Raw genomic sequence first — 16,829 nt, 5'->3', positions numbered from 1 at the left:
GGAGAATGGAGAGGAATACATGGGATTTTTCCATGAAAAATCTATCTTTTCACAGATAGGCTTCTAAGAAGATTTTTGCATAGAAATGATTGAAAAACAACTGATTCCTCCCCCAGATAATAATTATGAAAATCTGCTAGTGAGGGAGGAGAGAATTCACAGGTAGAATGAAAAATACTATTTCATTTTTATCTATCTCCAGTACCTAGCACCATACCTTACACACACAGTAGGCACTCAGTCAATGCAGATGATTCAGTCATATAGAATTGAATCTGTATCTCACACACCAAGACCTCACATGCAAAGATTGCTAATAAGGAAGAAAAAAAAAATCCATCACCAATTGCCAGATGGCATTGCCTACCAAACCTCCTGTTTATTATAATTTAGTTTCCTTCTAACTCAGTGGTTCCTGTTATTTGCAAACCACACAGACAACACTAGGTATCTAGATAAACACAGCACAACATTTTTGAGAGGTGAGGTTCACACAGCAAACAAAAAGATCCCTTGGTAGATTCCAATGTTTATGACCTAATCCAGACAATCAAGGCCTGAAATGGTCAGCCTTCTTGAATCCTTCAGAGTGGCAGTCTTCTGGCCTAGGGTTGGGTCCACTCATGCCACTCGCAGATTGGCCTCACAGTCTCCCAAAAGTAGCATCAGGTCTTCTACCAGGCTGTGGTCTCTGCCATGTGTCACTTTCATAAGCTCAAAAGCCTGATGAAAGAAAAAGACAGATTACTTAGTACTTTTACCCCCTTCCTCTTCTTAATCTCTGCTTTGGGGATTAAAGGACAGAATTCAAAGGGTTTTAAAGCTAAAAATATAACTTTAGCAGGTAGTCCAACTTCATCATTTTAAAATAGAAACTGAAGCCTAGGAGGGGGAAATGTCTTCCTCAGTGAAACTATAATAATGATGGTGAGCCTGAGAAAAGTGAAGTCATTTGTGGTATAAAAACAGCTCTCAGGATAGATTAGTGCCCAGATAAAGAATACACTCTGAGGGGTGGACAGGTGGCTCAGCAAGTAAGAGCACCGGCCCCAGTGTCGGGATGACCTGGGGATCAAATCCGGGCTCAGATACTTAGCACCACACCCAGAAATAACTATCTGTGTAACCTTGAGCAAGTTTAAACTTAACCCCAATTACTTTAAAAAAAAGAGAGAGAATACACTCTGGCTTGAGGAACAATGGGGGATCAATCAACAATCATATTGTAAGAGTTTAATAAATGTTTATTAATTAAATCAAGCAACAAGCATTTATTAAACACCTACAAGGTACTGGACCCAGGGGATACAAGAACTTAGGATGAAACAAATCTGTTCTCCTAATGAGCTCACACTCTAATAGGAAGAGACAAGTACATATAAAAATATATACATACGACATACAGTAAATACATATAGCAAAAATATAATGTGAATAAAGACAAATCTATATAAAGTAATGAAAGACAGGGTAGTTTGGGAGGAAGAGGGCATCAGGAAGGACTTCATAAAGGAGATGGTGACTGAGAAGTATCTTAAGGAAATGAAGGGAGACAGGAATTGGGTCTCTTGTATGGAATGGAGAGCAGACCACCAGTTTGGCCAAAAGTGGAAGGTCAAAGCTTTATTTTAAGTCTTTAAAAAAAATCCTTTCAAAGTACCTGAGATTTGTGTTTTCAACCTCCCAACCATGGGGTCATCCTCTCTTCTCATTTTCCCATACAACATTTGGTCTGGCAATTGTTTCTGCTGTCTCCTGCCTTTAGAGAATCATTTTACCTGAGCTGTAGGGAAGGGCTGGAATAGCCAGGTATTGAGGTGGTTGTCCATCCCAGGGGAGGCTCATTTATGTGGTTCCTGTTGCTTACTACCTCTAGACCCAAAGAACTGACCTAATTATGAAAAACTGCTGTAAATCACCCAGCCACAATGTGAGGAGACAGGATCATCTTCAATAGGCACCCTCCAGAAGGGGAAGTCCAGTTGGCAGCTGGTGTGTAAAGACGGCCAGGATGAATTGCAAATGAGAGCAAAGGACAGACAGTCCAGACAGACTTATATTTGCTATTCCCAGCCTGGGCCTTGGGGGCCTTTGTGTCTCAGTGCCTAGACTGGGCATCCTGTGATGCTTGGACTTCTCTGGGGAAGAGACAGGGAGCACTGCCCCCAGCCCATCCAGCATAGCTTTATTAGCCTTCCCTATGGTCTGCTGATTAAAAATGAATCTTTGATTTGATTGTGGCATGGGGCAGAGCCTAGCTCTCAGTCTCATTCTCATCTCACTGCATTGGCTTCAAGCTCCTTATTCACAGTTGGGGCATCTTATGGTCTGAAGCAGAAATCCACAGGATTACACAGAGAAGCTTTCAAGTCACTTCATAGGAAAGAAATTCTCTTGGTTGAAAAGGGGCTTAGATGTTCTCTTGCCTTCTACTCAGAAGGGAAGTGCTAGCAATTGGATCAGATGTGGGAGAAAGAATGGAAGCAGTCAGCAGCAAATTAACGCTGGCCTAGGGGATGATGGGTGAACTGAATTAACAAAAATTATTAGAGAAGAAAGACAAGCCTAATTTGCAAAAGATTTTCATTTCTATGGACTTTATCCAGTGTTGGAAGTACAGCTTCCTTCTCTTTGTGTGTGTGTGTGTGGGGGGGAGAGGGGGAGAGGCAAGGGGAGGGCAAATTTTCTAACTACTTTTATTCTGTTCCAGTTTGTCTGAATTGTTAAAAGTTTAATTGATTTGGGCTTCCCAGCTGATAGCAGTATGTATCACCTAAAGTGAGTTTTCTAAAGCTCCAATTATGTGTCACACACACACACACACACACACACTCCCCTACTCAGTTAACTCCAGTGTCCAGTGGCTCCCTATTATCTACAAGATCAAATATTAAATCCTCTGTTTGGCATTCAAAGCCCTTCCTAACCTAGTCCCCATCTACCTTTCCAATCTTCTTACACCTCCTTGACAGGTACTTTTCCATCCAGTGACACAGGCCTCCTGACTGTTCCAAGAACAAGACACTCCATCTCTCTGCTCTGGCTGATCCCTGGTCCTTCCTTTGCTTCACCTTCAGAAGCCCCTGGCTTCCTTTAAGTCCCACCTAACTCCCACCTTCTCAGTCCTTACCTAGGGGGTGCTTTGCCCAGGGGACAGTACATTTCGATGGCCAAAAGCTGCCCTTTTTCCTTTGGGTTGACTGGCTACGTTTCTTGATGAAAGATCAAGCCTTAAACCCAGTTCACTCTGGACCTCATAGATTGGACCTCATAGATAGGTCCCTGCCCTCCTAGCACAGAGTGAATGTAAATACTAAATAGTTAACTGTTACTCTTTTAGGGAGGAAGCCTGAGGGTCCTCCTCTCCCAGGTTGACTATTTTTTTCTTTCTAAATTAATGGGGCCACCTCCTTGATTAACTTAAAGAGGCCTATTCACAGAATGGGCATTACCTCACTCTAAGGGAGAACCTGAAAAAAAATTAGCCTACAAAGGCCAGGGTCTCCCAATGCATCCTGGGCCATCTCCAGTGGTCCTGATGAATATCTGGCCACTGGATCCAGATGGCCCTGGAGGTGAAAGTGAGGCTGGTGATCTTGCCCAGCCCTCCCTCACTCAAATCACTGTAAACTGCAAGTCATATCCTCATTACTTGATGTCACACAACAACAAAACCCCACCTTCTACTGAACTTTCCCTAACCCATCTTAATTCTAGTGCTTTCCTCTTTTAACTATTTCCTATTTATTCAGTACATAGCTTACTTGTATATATTTGTTCTGAAGGTTGTCTCCTCCATTAGATTGTAAGCTCCTAGAGGGCAGGGAGAAACTCTTTCCTCTTTTTGAATCCCCAACACTTAGAACAATGCCTGATGCTAGGTAGGCCCTTAGTAAGTGTTTATTGATTGACAGTAGCAGATAAGGATTTGAGGTTAATCATTTAACAAATGGAGCAAATCATTTTAAACTCTCTGAGTGTTTCCTCCAATGTAAACTGAGTTCAATAGACTATATGATTTCAAAGGTCTTCTCCATTTCTAAATATATCATCCCATCTGGTTATCATTATGATATTTCAAATGGGTTAAAAATTCTTTTTAACTACATTAAAATCTTGCTAATTCATTTTGCCTGTATTCTACTAGATGTCAGTCTCTTGGAGCATTGGTATTACACTTCAATTATCCTAGCAGCACACAGTCAGCACTTAATGTTTGCTGGATGATTATTTTCAGAGGTCTTCAGAGGTTCAGTCAATTAATCTACCAATGTTTATTAAGCACTATGTCAGGTATGCTGCTTAGTCAACAAAAAAAGCAAAAATTGTCTCTCCCTTCAAGTTTACACTCAAATGGAGATTTCATGTATATTATATGAGCTGGATGGCTCTTTGGCTAGAGCTTCAGCCCTGGAGTCTAGAAGATCTGAGTTCAAGCTCAGATACTTACTAGCTGTATGACCCTAAGCAAGTCATTTAACCGTTTGACTCAGTTTCCTCAACTGTAAAATGAGAGAAGGAAATGGCAAACCACTCCAGTATCTGCCAAGAAAACCCCCAAAGGAGTCACAAAGAATCAAACAGGTCTGAAATTACTGAACACCACCACCACAAAACAAAGTAATCGGAAGATAAGAATAGAATTAGACAGAACCTTAGAGGCTATAGTCCATCCCCTTCATTTTATAGGGCAAGAACTGGGGTCCAAAGAACTTAAGTGATCTGCCCAAATTCACACAGGCAACAGTAAGGTAACAAACAGAAAACAGGTAACAGTCAGGATTTGAACTCGGATCTACTTGGTCATAACAACTCTCAAAGACCTTAGTCTACCAATAATAAAGGTGTACACTCTTATTATGCCAGGATCCAAGAGAACAATCACCCCTTTCACTCTGGACATCAAGTTTCTATGAATATAATCTGAGAATGCATTATCTTTTTTTTAGTCACTTAGTCTCTTTTTTCACATGAGTAAACTGAGTTTGAGAGAGGGGAAGGGGTAAAGGGTACACATCTAGTCAGTCAATAGACATTTAAGAAGCACCAACTTTGTGCCAGACACTGTGCTAAATGCAGAAAATACGAAGAAAGGCAAAAGACAAGGTCTGCTCCCAAGGAGGTCACAGTCTAATGGGCTAGACAACAAGGAGAGAGCTACTATGTAGAAATTATGTAGACACGGGGTAAGTTGGAGATAATCAACAGAGGGAAGGCACTAGAATTATGGGAGCTGTGCAAATGCTTCCTGAGGAAGGTGGGACGTCAGCTGGGATTTGAAAGGGGCCAGGAGTCTGGAGATGGAGTGTCTTATGTGAGGAACAGCAAGGTCAATATCACTGGATGGAAGAGTATTTGGTGTATGGGGCGGGGAGTGGAGTAAGGTGTAAGAAGATGGGAATAGTAGGGATGGTGGTCAGGTTATGCAGGGCTTTGAATGCCAGACAGAGGGTATTATGGGGCAGCACTAGCATTAAAACTCAAGTCTCTAGATGCTTGGTAAGATTCTCTTTATATAATCATAATCAAATATTCCTAGTTCAACTCCTACCCAAATTATAAATTGGATGGGGGAAGGAGAAATAGGACAGCTGCCTTCAAGTATCTGAAAGGATGTCATGTAGAAAAGGGATTAGTTTTGTTAAGCTAGACCCTAGAAGCAATGAATGGGAGGATATTTCAAAGAGGCAGACTTAGTCTTGATATAAGGAAAAACTTCCAAACAGAGGTGTCCAAAAGTGGAAAGAGCTTCTGTGGGAAGCAGGAAAGTCCCCCTTCCAGCCCCCCATCCCCCAGAGTTCACTAAGCAGAAGCTGGATCCCACTGGTCAAGCATATTACAGAAAGAATTCTTGTTCAAGTAGAGGTGAGAAAAGATGGCCTTGGAGGTCCTTGGGCACTCTTACTATGCCAGGATCCAAGAGAACAATCACCCCTTTCATTCTGGACACCGAGTTTCTATGAATATAATCTGAGAATGTATTATCTTTTTTTTAGCCGATTTATATATTTTTATATAATTGTATTATTATAATTATAATAATATATCTTTATATGTTTTAAAAGTCTCTGATTTGGGGGAACAGGTCTAACAAAATATAGTGATGCTTATCACCAGTGGGCAGATATTTCAATGATGAATTATTTGCCTTGGCAACTCATTAAAACAGAGAAAAATACAAATAGCTGTCTATGGCCCTTGCTTTTCTACAGTGACAGTGTCAAAATAGAAAAGAGGGTCAGTAGATGCTGAAAGTCACACAGTTTTTAGACTAGCTATAAACATTAATTTAACCACTGGTACTACTCTACATGAGAGTTCCTTTTGCAATGATCAAAGTATAGACAACCCACTGGTAAAACTAAATCAACATTGTTCTCACTATTAATGAAGCCAGGAGACAAAAGGAAGTGGGAGCTAAATGGAAAGAAGGCATATAGGTTCTACTTGGGAGGAGCAAATAAATGTTTTGCTGTGCTTTCTACGTCAACAAGAAATATCATTTCAAAGGGCATGATATGATAGATCATCATATTTTTGTGCTCATTGGTATTAGCAAAAAGATCACAGTGGAGTTAATGGTGGTTTTTGCACCAATATCCCTTGCAGAGGATTACAGAGGTTGAAAAATTTGATGAAGAAATCAATGATTTTCCCAGTTAAAAATCAATCTTGATAATTAGTTTCTTCATAAAGGAAGAAAAATATAGTTCAAAAGTAAGAAATAAAAGAGAGGTCAAATGCTTATAGCCTATACAGAAGCCTCACTTCTGATTATATTGAGAAATGATTTGGAAGATATTGACTATGGTAAACACTGACCAAATAACATCACAAAAAATTTAATTGATTTAATGGGAAATGGCTAGTTATTGATGTGGAGGTGATTTATGTACAGCCATATCACTGACTTGTTAGAGAAAAGATTAAAATCTATACCAAATTAGGAAACAGGACAAATAGGACTATCACTGATCCCTAAAGGAATTTAACAGATGTAATCAACTGCAAGGAGCCCTTAGAAGGGAGAAACTGCCTCTGGCAGGAAACAAAGGTATCCAAGGAAAATACTGGTTTAGAATACAAGCTCATTTCTAAAATTTTGCAGATGAAAATGGTAGGCGATTATAAGTAGCATTGTCTTATAAATCAGTAACAAGTGTAAAAAAAAATCAGTTTACAGAAAACTTGGCAAGGGATCATCTTGAAGGCATTTAAGGAGGAAAACCCAGAGGAAGCCTATGCTCCAAGGGATCCATCTTTGAGGCCATTTAAGGATCAATTCTCAAGGTATCAGAAAGAGGAGAAGATAACAGGAATAAAGAGATATATAAGTGCTCTGCAAACCTTAAAGCAGCATTTAAATGCTAGCTAATATTATCACAAATTCTTCAGGAAGAAAAATCAGATATTATTATGAAAGAGTGACAAAAATATCAATAACTACTCATCCATAGGCCTATTTTCATATCTAAACAAAACATTAAAAAAATAATCTACACATACATTGATTAAGGTATGAAAAAGGAACAGGTGGGCTTCCACAAATGACATACTATACCAAACCACGTTTTTGTTTCACACAATGGACTGACAGAGATAGTACTCAGATACCACTGTATTTATTATTGTTTGTTAACTTAAAAAAAGCATTTGAGTCATAATGTAGAGATATTCTCCTACATACAGGGGTGGGGAACCTCTAGGTCCTCAAGTGTGGCCCTTTGACTGAATCTAAACTTCACAGAACAAATCCCCTTAATAAAGGATTTGATCTGTAAAACTTGGATTCAGTCAAAAGGCTGTACCCTAGAGGGCCATATGTGTATATATATATATGTGTGTGTGTGTGTGTGTGTGTGTGTGTATAATATATATTTTGTTCCCCACCCACACAAGGAGTCTCTGATAAATATATCAAAATCATACATGTTTCTATATCTCCTCTCCTCAGCCCATCTATAATATCTTCTCCCTCTTCTCAGTAGAGAACCTCATCTCCTAATTTGCTGAAAAAAGTCTCTCCTTGTCTAGGGGATCCTTCCCTATTCTCTACTGTCACACTCAGGTTTCCTCAATCTTTAAGAAAAATTCTTTGCTTTAACCTTCCATTCTTTCAACCCATCATTCTATGTCTCTTCACAGCCAGACTCCCAGAAATTCAATATTGTTGCCTCCGTTTCCTCACCTCTCACTTTTTAGTCTCTAGCAATATGGTTTTCAACTCTTATCACTCAACTGAAATTGTTTTCCCCAGGCTTAGCAGAGATCTCTTAATTGCTAAACCTAATGTTTTTTTTTCCTTCTCTTGGAATCTTGATACTTTCAACTCCCCTCCCCTCCTCACCCCCAGGCATTCTCTCCCCACTTTGCTTCTGTAACACTGCTCTTTCTTGGCTCTTGTCTGACCATTTCATTCTCACTCACTTTTGTGGGATCATTACCCTCCATTCACTAAACCTGGGCATTCCTTAAAACTCTCTTCTGAAGCCTCTTCTCTTCCCTCTCTATGCTGTCTCCTCTGTTGGTCACAGTCAATAAGAATTTATTAAGCACTTACAGTATACCAGGTACTATGCTAAACGCCGTGGATGTAGAGAAAAGCAAATGGCACAGTGCCTGCCCTCAAGGAGCTCACATTCAAATAGGAAAGACCACAGGCAAAAAAACAAAACAAAACATAAGATCTGTGACTCCCAAGTCTACATCTCCAGCCCTAACCTCTCTCTTAATACCAGTTCCACATTATCAGCTGCCTGCTGAGCATCTCAGCCTAGATGTACCAATGAGATCTCAAACTAAACATATCCAAAATTGTACTTGGTATTTTCTTCCAAACTTCACTGTTTTGGTTGGGGCCACCACTGTCCTCCCAGTCATCCAAGTTTGCAACGCTGAAGTCAACATCCACTCTTCCCTCTCCCTCAGTTCTAATCAGTTATCAAGGTTTGTTGATTTTTGGTCCATAACATCTTTTACATCTGTCCCACCATCTTTACTCAAATAGTTCAGGTCACATCACTTCTCAACCAGATTATCACAACAGCTTTCTAATTAGTCACCCTGTCTTCAGTTTCTTCTCGTGCTTTTATATCTTTCACGCAGATGCCATATTGATATTCCTAAAACACAGATAGATCAACACTGTCCCACCACTCAGAGATTTTCAGTAACTCCCTATTGTTTCTAGGATTAGATATAAAATCTCAGCCTGACATTTAAACGCCTTCACAGTCTGGCTCCCACCTACTTCCCAGGCTAATTTCATATTAGTTCCTTTCACGCATTCTACAATTCAGTCAAACTGGCCTCCTAGCTGTTCCTTAATTAGGTTCCAGGCATGAATTTGTCTCACCCCGTCCTATCAACAACCCTTCAACTAGGCAGCCAGGACCAAGTTGGATTTTTTTTCCCCACAACAAAATGATAATAAATTACAGGTCAAATCAGAATGATTGTTTCCTGCAGCTTTCTTCTCCCCAATTCTGTATCTAACCCTACTTCTCTGCTTCTGTTGTACATGCACACTTGACAAAGATGACAATTCTGATTTAATTTCCTGCAGCAGCATATAAAACAGATTAAGAAACTATAAAATCATAACAGGTCTGTGTTGGGGAAAGCTTATCTCTTTCCATTATATTTTTTAAATTGCTACATTTAAAAACACATATGTAATCTTCCACAGAGAATTCATTGGAATCCCCAGAGAAGGAAGTTATGCCCATTTGCAGATTTTAAATGTCATCTAAGAAATGGCAGTGTAGCTTGTCTGGCTTACCACAAGCATGTAACTCTTTTAGGAATAGTGAAAGGGACCTTAGAATTGATTACATTCTCATCATCTATCTATGTATATGTTTGGATATTTACATATCTTTTGCATATATATAGGGATTTTAGAATTGTGGTCACATTTTTAAATGGAATGAACTGAATCAAATTATGATTTAAAGTTAGCAACAATAAGGCTGTCCTATTAATTATTAATACAGATATATTAAGCTTATCAAGGATCTAATATGTTCTACACCATGAGCCTCATGGAACCCAATAAATGACTTCCTCTGAGCACAGTCTAAATATGTAGATTTTACCTAAGGGAAAAAAGTAAAAGACTGACAAGTTCCAATAGAATCAGGCCTTAATGTCTAATTTTGCCACTTCCCCAACAAGAAAAAAATAATATATTATGAAAGTCTACTCATTTAATCTTTTGACTCAATAAAAAAAGGAGGGATTTCATTACCAACTCATACCTGAAATGCCCTCCCCCATCTAGTAAGTGCCTGTCAAAATCTTAACTATCTTTCAAGGTCCTGCTTAAATGTCACCATCTCTAGGAACCTCCCCTCATTCATTCATTCATTTTCTCTCTCTCTCTCTCCATTTAGTACAAAAGAAACTTTCTAAAACTCAGAACTGACTATAAATTAAATGAATTGTTTTGTGAGGTGTCTCTGTACCTATACATGTTCAAGAAGAGGCCTCTCATATGGGGTACTGTGGAGGGAATTATTTTATCAGGTACAAGATTGTATCTCTGAGGTTCTTTGAAATACATAAGATTCTATGGCCCCCAAAATCATATTTAAAGCAAACTATCCTACAATTAGCTCAAAATGGATACTCGATTTGAATATCAAAGGTCCTGAAATGAAAACATTAGAGGAAAACTAGGTAAGGTGCCATTCACAGCCATGGTGAAGGGACAATTCTTTTTTTTTTTTTTTAAGCAATTGGGGTTAAGTAACTTGCTCAAGGTTACACGGCCAGTTATTTCTGGGTGTGGTGCTAAGTACCTGAGCCTGGATTTGATCCCCAGGTCATCCTGACACTAGAGCCGATGCTCTTACTTGCTGAGCCACCTGGCCACCCCAGAAGGAACAATTCTTAAACAAGGAGCAGATAGGATCACAAAAGATAAGACAGAATTTTTTATTGCATGACGATGAAAAGCTTTTGCACAAGCAAAATCAGTGCAACTAGAATAAGAAGGGAAACTAGCAATTAAAAAAAAAATCTTTGTATCAAATATGGGCCAGCCCTCCCACTACCCTCTTAGTCCTGTTACAACTTGTTACACCACTTGACTTATCTGCCCCAGAGAAGGGCCCTTGTCTAGGGCAGTCATTCTACTGCCCTCCCAGCACATCCTCCAGTCTGCTATAACTCTTGTACTGAAAGCAATTTCTCCACTTTTCTCCTATCCCCCCTACTTTCCACATCCATACCAGCTGCCTGGTGCCCTGGGACAGCTCTTCCCTGAGGCAAACTTAGTGATTGGTGAATCTCTGCCTGGAACCTTTATCTCAGAAGAAGAGTCAGTTTGCCCCTCCTCCACATAGAATGCCTGGCTACTGGGGACAATGATAAGTTGCTGAACTAATTCCTCATTGAGGAACATATTCTCATACTTAGCACAGTGTCTGGCATATAGTAGGTGCTTAATAAATGTTGATTAAATTGAATTCTCATCCTGTCATACCCTCCCCATCTCGGTGATTCTGAATTCTTGCCTGGCATCGTACAAACCTTTTCCCCCTACTGCTTACTCCCATCTCATGTCCTACTCTAAAGTTTTACTGTGCTCTCTGGAATGCTGCCTGCACAAGTAACAAGCTTGTTTTCATCTTAAACCTTTCCCTTTCTTATCCCTTCTCTCTTCTGGCTTCCTCCTGCTGACACAGCATCCCTAGCCACCTTTTCCAATACTGGCTGCACTTTCACTCATATGCTCCACTTGCTGGTTAGGATAAGGAAGTCAGAATACTCCATGTTACCCATTGCCAATTCTGAACTCATTCTCTAATGCCACCACCACTCCATCACCTCTCCTTTGAGATTTATTCAATCCATATCAAGGTTCTGGTATCTGTTATCTATTGACTCCTTCCTTCCTCAAAAAATGCAGGGCCTTGCTCAGTCTCCATGCTAAAACTCAGTGGTTGACACTGATTTAAACTTGGTTTCCTAAACCAAATCCTTTCCCAACTCTTGCCCTGATACTAGGAGACTTTGGCATACCTACTGATACTTCCTCAAATACCCTAACCTTCTAGTTCCTCAACTTATTCATTTCCTATGACCCACTCCTCCACTTTAACTCAACTATCTACATAGATGGTTGTAGCTTTGATCTTGCCTTCACCCACAAGTATTCTACTTACATGTTCATGAACTCTCTGGTCATAATCTGCGGTCATTCTATCTCTTCTTCTGCCTCATTACCCCTATCCCTGCTCTTTATTCTCACTGTGACCTCAATCCCTCCACTGAATACAGTATTCTCCCTTCCTCACCTTGACTCCTTAGTTAATTCAACTCTACATTGTCCTTTTCTCTCAAGTTCCAGCCTTGGGTCACTTATACCATCCACTGTCCTCACTCCTATACATGTGCTGTTGAAGAAAGCTGGAGAAAATCACACAACTGTGCTGATTGGATCCATGACAACTTTATATTACAGAATTTCAACTGGGCTCTCACTGCAGCAAAGCAATTTTTTTACATCTCCCTAATTGATTCACTATCTCACTCTCCATAGCAACTCTTGCAAACCCTTTCCTCCCTCGTCAGATATCCCAAGGCTCCCTGTCTGCACCCTGCCCCCCTTAGCTGAGAGCCTTACTTCATATTTCACAGCAAAAAAAGAAACCATTCTCTGAAAGCTCCCTATTATCCTTCATTTCTCATCACTCAGATGCCTTCTGCCACTATCATTTTCTTGATGTCTGTTTCACATGATGAAGTGGCCCTTCTCCTTGCCCTTCTACACAGACAAGTGATCCCATTCCATCCTATCTTCTCCAGTAGATTGCCTTCTCTATCAGCCTCACCTTTCACAATCTTCAATCTCTCAACTACGCTACAACTGTCTAGTTCCCTACTAATCTACAAACATTCCCATGCCTCTCCTATTCTCAAAAAGCCCCCAGTGCTTCCATCCCTGCTACCTATTATTCTACTCTATACATCTCTGCTTCCTTTTATGGCTAAATTACTTGAGAAGGCTGTCTCCAATAGGTACCTCCACTTCTTTTACTTTTCACTCTCAGCTCCCAAGAGTCTGACTTCCAACCTTGACTGAAACTGCTCTCTCCAAAGTATACTAAAATGCAGCAGAACTTTTTGTAGTAGCAAAAAACCCCCTGAAAATAAAGTAAATATGCATCTAATGGGGAATGGCTAAATAAATTATGGTATAGGAATTAAATGGAATATCACTGTACCATGAGAAATGACAATATGAAGAATTTAGGGAAACATGGGAAGAAAGACTTCCATGAATTGGTACAGGGTAAAGCCCTTGGAACTAGGAAGTCAATCTACACAATAATTGACAATGAAAACGGAAAGAAAAAAAAGTGAAACTGAATGTTTTTTTTAGTTATAATGATAAAGTTTGGATCCAGAGAAAAGATGAGAAACTGCATTCCTCTCTTCTTTGAAAACTGGGGTGGGAGGGGAACTGTGGGTATGGAACATTGCCAGTACCATCTGATAGGTTGGTTAGTTTTGGTGAACTGATATTTCCCCCTCTTTTCTCATTTATATCTTGTTGCAGAGGGATGGACTAATATAGAACTAGAGATTGGAAGAGAGGGATACACATATATACACATACACACATATATACATGTGTGGATATATATATACACATCCACACATATGTATATATACACACATACATATATAACCTTCTTTTCCATATATACATGTAGGGAAAAGAAGGTTATATATGTGTGTATGTATATAAATAGAAAAGGAAGTAATGTGAAAACAAAAGATATCAATAAAAATTGAAGGAAAATATTCTGTCCTATGTGTCTATAAAAGGGACCTTAGAAATCCTCATTTTATAGGGTAGGAAATTAGCCCTTCCAGAGGTGGGGGGACCTGCCCAGAGTCCATCCCAAAGTCCTCTCCCTGAGTCAGATGCAAATCAACAACTTGATCTCTCAATAAGCGTTTGTTGAGTACTTACTTTGTGGTAGATGCTGGGGACACAAAAACATAAATGAAAGTCCTTGTCCCCAAGGAGTTTAACATAAAAAGGAGGAGCCAGTGTGACTATAGAGAAGTAGAAATACAATGTAATTTGGGAAAAGAGGCACCAGCATCTAGGGATGGGGAGTTAGGGAAATCCTCATGTGAGCTGAGCTTTTTAGTACTCTAGAGATTTAGTCAACATACATTTATTTATATGCCTACTGTATACAAGGGATTATTTTTGATATTTTGCATGATGAAACAATCTTTGTCCTCAGAAAGGGGGAGAGAGGAAGGACATAACATGTACAAGGTAGAGAGTGAAGGGGAAAAGGAGAGGTTAAAAGTTCCCTGGGAATATGTGTGTGTGTGGGGGGGCGCAACACTAACAGATGGAGGAATGAGGCTGACCATTGGACATTGTGGGTTCTGACCATGTGGCTCATGAATGAGAATGTTAGAAAATCAACAGGAAAGATCCTTAAATATCCTCTAGTGTCCAATACTTACAACATTTGAGAGATATCTGAACTCAGGTCTTCAGACAGTTCCTAGCTATTCAAGCCCAAATCACTTAAACCTCTGTCTGCCTCAGTCTCCTCATCTGTAAAATGTGAATAATAGAGCATCTACTCTCCAGGGCTGTTGTGAGGATAAAGTAAGATATCCGTAAAACCCTGGTACATAGTAAGCACTATGAAAATGCTTGTTTAAAAAAAATGCATGTACTTACATGTATATATTTTATCTCCTAGAGTAGAACATAAGCTCCTTGAGGTTAATGACTGTTTAATTTTTGTCTTTGTACCTATACTGCCTAGCTCTAGCACATCTACATGGGACATGGTAGGTGCCAAACTAGTGCTTATTAATTGATATCTATGAATATTTACTGTTTGATCAACACTGTGCTGAGATCTATGGGTGATGCAAAGAGATATAAGACCCAGTTCCTGCCCTTGAGAAGCTTAGAATTTAGTTGGCAGGGCAGAATACACACAAGGCAAAATTCAGGAAAGGTTAAATAACAGTATCATACGAGGCAGTGCCAGAGAGGCAGTACAGACAGTGAGAGTCACAGGAATTCAAAGGAAGAAGAGATAGAGACATCATAGTGGGCTAGGTTTTTCAGAGAAGAGGAACTTTCAATTCTGGGCATCGAAGAAAGGCTAAGAATTAGACAGCAGGACATTTAGGATAGAAGAACAGTATGAATAAATTCCTTGAATTAAAAATCCTTGGTGTGTATGTAAACAGAGTTGGGGGCGGGGGGAAATAAGCATTTATTAAACACTATTTACCAGGCACCGTGCTAATCACTTTACAATTATTATTCTCATTTGATCCTTACAACAATCATGGGAGGTATTATCCTCATTTAACACTTGAGGAAACTGAGGCAGAGGTTAAGTAATTTGCCTAGGGTCACTTAGCTAGTAAAGTGCCTGAGGTTGGATTTGAACTCAGGTCTTCCTGACTCTAGGCCCAGCACTCTATCCACTGTGCCACCAATCACTTGGGGGATGGGAGTGGGAAAGTTTCAGGAGAGGAGTCAGAAAAATGAATAGACCTGTTTGGCTGAAGTAGAAACGTTCTAGTGGGGAATTCCTAAATTGTAGATTTGACCATGTCATATTTCTCCCAACCCTCTCCTCTATAGACTCCAGGAGCTCTCTATTACTTTAATGATCAAAAATAAAATTCATTGTTCTGAATTTAAAACTCTTCACACTGCATTCCAGTCTTTACATATGTTATGGTCTGGCAATAGCTCCTTTTTTCTGTCTGTCACACAAAGTACTCCACATCTTTTCAAGAGCTGTCTCACATGTCTGCCAGACTCTGCCTCTTTACCTCCACCCACTGGCTTCCTTCAAGACTCAGTCCAAATTCTGCCTCCTCTAGGAAGCCTTTCACAGTCACCTTCATTGCTGGTGCCTTCTCCCTGGTCTATTGTAAGTGAATAATCAATGCTTGCTGACTAACTTGCTGGGCACAACTGTGGGAAACCAGGCTGGAAAGGTAAGTGAGGGTCAGATTAAGGATGGCCTTCCATTCTGCTGTAGGGTTTGACATGACCGATGGCCACTCCATGCTAAAATTCAGTGGTTGGTATCGACTCAAACTTAATTCCCTAATCCAGATCCCCATCCCCTTTTATTTGCCTGAAGATTCTCCTGCAGTTGGTCCTGGGTCTCTAGGGAACTAGGCCTTCACACTGAACGTGATCTGAGTAAGTAAATGCGGCTGTGGCTTCCACCTGCCTCATAGCTAAATAACCCAATTAGGTGCGGGAACATTTCTGCTGTTTGACAGTATGTGAGCAGGATGGTTTGTAGGGTATTGATGCCAAGCCCTGCACCAGCATCCAGAGACAAGAGGGTGGGACAGATGGCTTGCAGAGGCATGGAGCTCTGGAGACTGAGTGCTCCATCAGGTGCTGAAGATGGGATGGGCAGAGATGGCCACCTGGGCATCTCCTCCAGGCCCCATTCTGCCAATGTTCAATTCTCTGGAGAAGGCAGCAAATCTGTCACACAGGGAAGAATGAAAATGTCACCTGAGGCAGGAGGAATGGAAGTGGGATGCGGGATGCCCCAAAAATCAGATCTCAAGGTGATGCTGGGGCAATGAAACTTGAGGCACTCTTGCTCTCTGCTTTAACATGAGAATGAGGAAGGGCACATGAAAAAGCACAAGAAAGAAATTAGCCCGGCAGGTGTCATGCTAATAAATCTAAACACAGCAGAACCCCATTCTAATGGAAGAAACTACTGCATGAAATTCAGTACAAGGCAGTTCTTTACACGATTCCAGCCAGCAGAAGGACCTTGCTG

General features: G+C 40.3%; 1 protein-coding gene across 6 annotated transcripts in view; it reads right to left on the bottom strand.

Annotated features, from left to right (window-relative positions):
• Positions 1-356: 356 nt before the first annotated feature.
• Positions 357-16,829, bottom strand: part of SMYD3 (SET and MYND domain containing 3) — a 1,085,127-nt gene continuing 1,068,654 nt past the window's right edge. For all 6 annotated transcript variants that reach the window (XM_069069136.1, XM_069069138.1, XM_069069140.1 and 3 more), the window contains one exon: positions 357-723. In XM_069069136.1, coding sequence (XP_068925237.1) covers positions 622-723 — 102 coding nt within the window. In that variant the 3' untranslated portion in view covers positions 357-621. The remainder of the gene's footprint in view (positions 724-16,829) is intronic.

This window comes from Petaurus breviceps, unplaced genomic scaffold, assembly GCF_028583685.1.
Source record: "Petaurus breviceps papuanus isolate PSGF00001 unplaced genomic scaffold, PetGlider_PUasm1.0 90778, whole genome shotgun sequence".
In the NCBI taxonomy this organism is placed as follows: domain Eukaryota; kingdom Metazoa; phylum Chordata; class Mammalia; order Diprotodontia; family Petauridae; genus Petaurus; species Petaurus breviceps.
The sequence above is the reverse complement of the archived record's forward strand: the minus strand, read 5'-3'. Positions and strand labels throughout refer to the sequence as shown.